The 7,102-nt window shown below is 34.4% G+C and overlaps 1 protein-coding gene across 1 annotated transcript; it reads left to right on the top strand.

The window, feature by feature from the left end:
- Positions 1–39: 39 nt before the first annotated feature.
- LOC136987688 (uncharacterized) lies at positions 40–2,073 on the top strand. Its single transcript, XM_067285440.1, has 7 exons — positions 40–282; positions 457–751; positions 814–995; positions 1,142–1,338; positions 1,426–1,567; positions 1,634–1,873; positions 1,957–2,073. The coding sequence occupies exons 2-7, from the start codon at positions 690–692 to the stop codon at positions 2,040–2,042; spliced, it is 909 nt and encodes a 302-aa protein (XP_067141541.1). The 5' UTR covers positions 40–282; positions 457–689; the 3' UTR covers positions 2,043–2,073.
- Positions 2,074–7,102: the final 5,029 nt, after the last annotated feature.

The raw sequence follows: 7,102 nt of genomic DNA, 5'->3' as shown, positions 1-7,102 counted from the left end.
ATAAGAACAGTCATAATTGCATTTATTGTCGGCATAAATGAGTTTTTCGTTTGTTTTCGACTTTACGAACGCAAATAGGACACAAAATAAATTTAAATTTTTCCAGTGTATTCGGAATACGAGCTAACTCGTTAAGTTCCTTTTATATGTTTCGAGTGTAAATGTAAAACGCGGTTAAAACATAATCTAATATAACATCACGTGATAAAAGATATAGGTATTTATGACATCACAGTTTGGTTACACGCTGTATCAGCCATTTTACTCCGTTATATAGTAAAGGTAAAGTAAATCGTTGTTTAATTTTAAAATTAACCGATTTTATGCGACTTAGAATAAATTTAAAATTGAATAATCTTTTAATTTTAGTCTATTTTTCGTACAAGGAAATTAAAATTGAAGATAATTTGATTATTTTTTTTAAAGTAATTATACTATTTTAAATCCCGAGAACAGGTGGTTATTTATATTGATTTAATTACGCAAGTGTCATATGAGATAAAGATAACAGAATAAAATTTTTACCGAAAAAAAAAAAAAATCAATATTTTTCAATTGTATTTACGCCCGTTTCATTTACTATTAATATTAGATATTTATTGTATTTGTGATATAACAATACAATCATAAAAATTGGGAAGAAAAGAATATTAGCTTTCATCTAATTTTTCGAAAGAGGATCGGAAAGAATGGCATCCCATGACTTAACTCTTCCCAGTAACGAAGTCCCTCATATGTATCTTTCAAAAAAGTAAGATAAATGATTATATCTGTTGTTAAAAGATAAATATTATATCTCGTATTTGAATACAGTTATTTAGAATATTCACGAAAAGGATATAAGATGAGAGATTACGTTACTACTTGGAAAAGAATGGATGCTATTCATCCTTTCAAAAATTGCTATCCATTTTTAAACGATTCTCATACAGATTACACTTATTTTAATGATAATAAAGGAAGGGAAGACGATGTTAAGTGTACTAATCCTGCAGGTTTGACTATTTTACATTTTCTATACGTATTATGATTCTAAAATCAGAGGGTTAATTGCTTCATATTTTTCTCTAAATTCGTATGCTTCGTTGAATTTTGTTTTATTAATGTTATTAATTTTTTCATATTTGTATTCTTACAACAGATAAGTATTATAGAAGTAAAATACGTTGTGTGGATTTTATAACCGCTCCAGAAAGCAATGTTCAAAACTTAGATCCTGATTCAGATTGGAACATATACAGTAAATATCTGTCTCGTAAATATATTTCTTCCCGAGCACCTCTTTCCTATAAGAATTTATCAGAAAGTACATCACGTCAAAATAAATTTTCTGACAAAGTAATTCTTTCAAATGATAACATTCATATTTCTTTTATTGGAAGAATTCAATTCTAACAGAAGAAAATTTATCTTGTATGTCTTTAGTTTCAAACACGTGTTAAACCATTTGATCAGCTTCCAGTAAATAGATTCGTACCTTTATGGCCAGAGCATAGGCTTAATAGAAATTTTCAAGATAAACCTCTTTTCATGAGCACTTCTGATCCCAGGAAATATTATGTCTCAGGTAATTAATGAATTTTTGTAAATGAAATGAAATTCGTAAACAGGCAATTATATAAAATATTTTCAGGCTATACCGGTCATGTTCCGCGCTTAAAATTTACTTATGGGATGACTTATCCTACCGCAACAAATCACGCTCTTTGTCAGTTTACTAAAGAAAGATCTAGTCAGAAAATTTTTGACAATTCCATTGTATCTAGTTTGGCAAAACCGTCCAAATCTAAAATACGTGAAGCTCATATTCCTAATCATGCTCTTCCGTTCCTGCATACAGGATTAATCCCTAGATACACCGGGCATATCCCAGGTAATTATTTCTACTTTAAATTTTAAAAGTAATATATATATACAGTAAAAGCTATTTCTTATAATACCGATTTCAATTTTCAGGTTATAAATTTATCTGTGGAGATACATTTGGTAAAGCTACATTAAAATTATCGGGAGCGGGTCGTTATCCTTCAAGATTTTTTTAATTACATTTAAATAAATGTTCTTTATTATCAATATTGTTTTTTTTATTGTAGCGAAATAATTTTAATGTTTGACGTAAGTTCAAAAAATGAATTGATTAGCGATTAACACGATACAGCCGGTCAAATGTCCGAGCGGTTAGAGTGGCAACATATCGTTCTGGGGTGTCCGGGATTGAATGCCGATAGATCGAAAAACCCCAGGAATTTTTCGGAGCATGATTCGTACGGATACGTAGGGAATTGTCCCTTACCATCCGGCCATCTCATCGAGGACCTGGCCGAACCTATAATGGGCGAGTCCTAATTTTTACTGATTTTCTAAGACATTTTGTAAATCTATTATTGTAAGGTGGTATAGTGTATACAGTCGGCCGTCTACATTAACGAGGTTAGGGGCACAGAACCTCTGCGAATACTTTTAGCACAAACCTTAACTCAATACTGTTGGTCAGGGCCGACCTTATAGTGGTGCGGGGCCCAATTGGGAACAATTTTTGTGCACCTTAGGGGTATACTATAGATTACTCCCTATGGAATTTCGTGTGTTTGGGTATATATCTGAACTCAGGGGACCTACACGAGTTCAACGATACTCTACTTTTGGACCGGAGACGAAAAATAAAAAAGTTATCATACTTTTTTCCGGCGATCGCGCGATGATAGGGAGTCGCGTCGCTCTCCGCTAAGTCGGCCTCGCTATCGCAATCGGGAGTCCCGTCGCTTGCCGTTAAAATTGCCTTTAGTAGACGTTTCCCCCCTTTTTTTACTTTGTTCAAGAATTACCGTGAATCGATCACTAGTTTAGCACATGGCGGCGTGTGGTGGCGCCCATACGAGAGGTCAGTCGGGCGGCCATGTTCGCTGCCATAAGTAACATTAACCGAAATGGCGATCGCGCGATGATCGGAAGTCGCGTCGCTCTCTCCGCTCTCGTATCGCGTGTTTAACGCTCCGGGAGATGACCGTAGTCCGACGTCACGGTTTGCAGACTTTACCGCAAGATGGCAATACTAGCAACTACGGTGCCGTCTGCATGAGAGCATTAAAAAAGTATGGTAACTTAAAAAGTGTGATAACTTTTTTATTTTTCGTCTCCGGTCCAAAAATAGGGTACCGTTGAATTCGTCTCGGTCCCCTGAGTTCAAATATATAATCAAAGTCCTGAAATTCCATAGGGAGTAATCTATAGTACACTCCACCTTAGATATGGAAAGCAATCAAAATGTGCACTTAAAAATGCATGCGAGTCAATAGACCAAACAGATGTAAGCCACATTTTAATATAAAATTGAAAACATTTAATAAAAAGTAAATAACAAAATTTGTATATCACCTCTGAAAAGTACATGGTCGCAATACCACTTGCTCTAGTGACTGTGAAATGATCTATTAAAAATATTAATTTATTGTTGTACTGTTTTTACAGTAATCTTCCGAAAATCAGCGACTTCATAGTCAATAAAACTTGATTGGGTGGTTTTATTTTTGTTCGTTCATGTTTTAATCCATTTTTTCTTATAATCAAATATCGGGTACGATCGCCACAGCTTTCGGGGAAATTCGCCAATAAATTATATCCAAAGCCCCTTTTTTATTACGTGTTGTTGAGTGTACTTGATAAGCCGAGAGTTAATTACACTCTAGTGCGGGACCACCTTAAGCGCGGGCCCAATTGGGAGCAATCGGTTCAATCGGCTTAAGCCTTGCCTGCTATAGACCATATTCAACACATTAAAAAAACAAAGCAATACAATGTACTGCACAGTGCATTTTACAAATTTAAAAGTTGCCAGAAACACGAGGTACTGTACAGTACATCGCGCGCTGAGAATAAAATACCTGATGTGTTGTGATGGGCAAACTAGTTATTGGGCTACATCTATATGCTGCATGCATTGCACTATCTGCTATTAAGAGTATTCAAAATATCAGTGAGCAGCCAGACCTCTCAGCACCCCTATTCAAAATCCCAGGCAATTTCCAGTTGCTGTCAGAAAACTGCAAGCGTTTTTTTCGATGCTGGATACGCCAGCAAACAAGATAGCAGCCGCCAGGAGACTCGTAAAAAGTTTATTTTGAATTTATTTGTTGATGAATAAATTAAAATTCAGTTAGTACATTAATTGAATATTTTAATATACAAGTATATTTATGTAAAACATCACATAATTATTTTTTAGTTAAAGTGTAATCTTGGGATTGATTGTTATATATAACTCCTACGGAAATTTAAAAAAACTTTCATTCCTCTTTCTATTTTTGAAATACTCATTTTTCATTAAGCTGTTCTTATAAATAAGTTCAAAAATAAATTTAAAGTAACGTGGAAGTCCATATCATTCGCCATTTTTATTGTTTTTCTTTCCCGATATCCTTTTTTTTAACTCTTTCCGCCCTGTGGGCACTAAGAGGGCCTCTTTTAGTAGGCCCATTATGGGTTCGGCCAGGCCCACAATGGGGCGACCGGGTGGTGAGGGACGAGGCCCGACATATCCGAACGGACCACCCCCTGAAAAATTCCTGGGGTTTATTCGATCCCGGGTCCCCCAGAGTGGTAGGCTGCCACCTTCACCGCTCGGCCATCCGGCCGTCTTCCCGATATCCTGGCAGTCAGCGTTTGCTCTCTCTCGAAAACGCCGGCAGTTGCGTCACTTCGGGCAGCATCTCACTGGACTGATACTGACAATGTGAGATCTTGAATATGCCCATTGCTATAGATGTAACAAAGCATACAGTTAAATCATTTCACACGCCAAAAGAATTTACAAGTGTATTTCTCCATGTAAAAGTATAATAATTTGAATTTTGTAAAGATTAATTTATTAATTTTATTTTACTATTAGTTTAACTAACAATGATAATGATTTAAAACTAAAAATTCACCAAATAAATGCTGAATGACAAGAAAATTAAAAAAAACCTAGGAACGAATAGCGTAATTTTTCTAGCTGGCTGTTATGAGATTTATTTAAAAAATAACTTTTATATTACAGTATTACAAGTTGGCCGGATGGCCGAGCGGTCAAGGTGGCAGCCTACCGCTCTGGGGGACCTGGGTTCGAATCCGAACGGGTCGAGAAATCCTCAGGAATTTTTCGGGGGGGATGGTCCGTTCGGATATGTCGGGCCCCGTCCCTTACCACTCAGTCGCCCATTGTGGGCCTGGCCGAACCCATAATGGGCTTACTAAAAGAGGCCCTCTTAGTGCCCACAGGGCAGAAAAAATTTAAAAAAAAGTATTACAAGTCGAAAGGCCCGGGGCATACTAAATTACAAATAAAAATAATAATATACTGAGTATTATACTGTAAAAATATAAAATAGTTTATATTGTTAATTTAAATTAAATAATAGCTAGGGGCGCTCCTAGTGGCCGTTTTTGGCATACCGTGAGAGAGACTATCCAGTTTTTCAGTTTTATGTAATAGATTGGTAATAAATAAAATTGAGTGTGACGTCATTTATTATCAGATTTTTATTTAAAATCTCATAATAGATATATTATTATAAAATGGTAAAAAGTTTAAAGTTTAGTTTAGAGAGTAGTAACGACTTTTATTTTTAAAAAATTTGTAAATGCTAATAACGAGTAAAGATATGACACAATTCTTCTCTCTACCCCTCTACCATTTACTACCAAAATTTAATAGCATCAATGACCCTTATATACAGGTTACCGTGCTAAATTTCATTTCTTAATCTTTACACCATCCTGAGAAATTTCGCCGATCAAGATTTGAAAATTGAGCGTACAATACCTTTCCGGATTTGTCTAAACCAGCGGTTCCCAACCTTCTCTACAGTATTCCTCCCCCGCCGGAGCTCACGTGCAATGTCTCATCCTCCGCATGCGAACAAGTGTTTATTGCTCTGTATTTATTTTCTTTTATTACAAATTAAATGATACTGGTAAGGTTTGATTGAAAATATGAAGAAAAAAAAATACAATTTTTCTATTAAAAACTAGATATTCCTACCTACACACTTTGCACAAATAAAATGGATAATATCTATACAATTCCTTCTAAATAAAGTTATAATAAATGTTTATTAAAGAAAAATATTTGCATATTTTGAATTGAAAAAACGATCGATGTTCAGTCCTGTCAGTCCCACGCAAAGAGCATTCCCCACATTAAGCACACAAACTGTATTATTTGACAGTTGAATAGTTCATAATGATTTCGCAGCTGCTTCTCCATTCATAATACAACACATTTCAACAATTGCCGGTAGCAAGAAATTCTCGGAAACAGTGTGCGATTTCTTACATTTAGCGATTTTCATAGCCACTACGTAAGAAGCTTTCAACGCTTTCTGCAATATCGTGGCATTTTTAACATTACATTCTTCTGTCACTTCAATGTCCGATGAACGAAAAGATAGTGTATTACAGAAAAGGCGAGATGAAATAGTAGATGGAATTTATGAGAAGTGGAAATAAGGAAAATGCAATGTGATATTAATTGGCAAATGAGTAGTTTAATTTCTGAATAATTAATATTGTTTTTTATACCGTTCATTACTTTTGTTTAATGTTTGTTTTTTTTTACAATATTTGTGATTAATCTGTGAAAATGTAAATTAAATGTAAATGTATAAAGGTATCATTAGCATTATTTGTTTGCGCGTATATACGCGCACACGCATTACACATTCACATACTTAGAGTATATATAGCAAAATGGCGAAATCTCAAACACAGACCATGCTGTGTTTCAAACAGCCTCACTGATTTATTCATTGAGATGTTTAAATGGAAGCAGACTTCATACTAAAATAATATGTGATCCAATAGAAAAAATTTCAAGTATACTGTATAGCTGGAAAATCGGAAATCTCAAAAATTTTATGATTTGCGATGCGCAAAATTTAACTCTCGATACACATGAAACAAAATGGCGTAAGAATAAAAATTTCAATTGCCACGTGTTCTAAAGATGCTTATAATTATTAATTTGTTCGCATTACTTTAAAATACAACGTTATCTTTTGTCGTAACATCGCTTATTTTTATTATAAGTTTTTAATATATAAAATAAATAAATATTGTTTACATA

The sequence above is a fragment of the Centruroides vittatus genome, unplaced genomic scaffold (genome assembly GCF_030686945.1).
Source record: "Centruroides vittatus isolate TY-2023 unplaced genomic scaffold, ASM3068694v2 scaffold_2569, whole genome shotgun sequence".
NCBI lineage: Eukaryota > Metazoa > Arthropoda > Arachnida > Scorpiones > Buthidae > Centruroides > Centruroides vittatus.
This window is presented reverse-complemented; position numbering and strand designations above follow the sequence as displayed.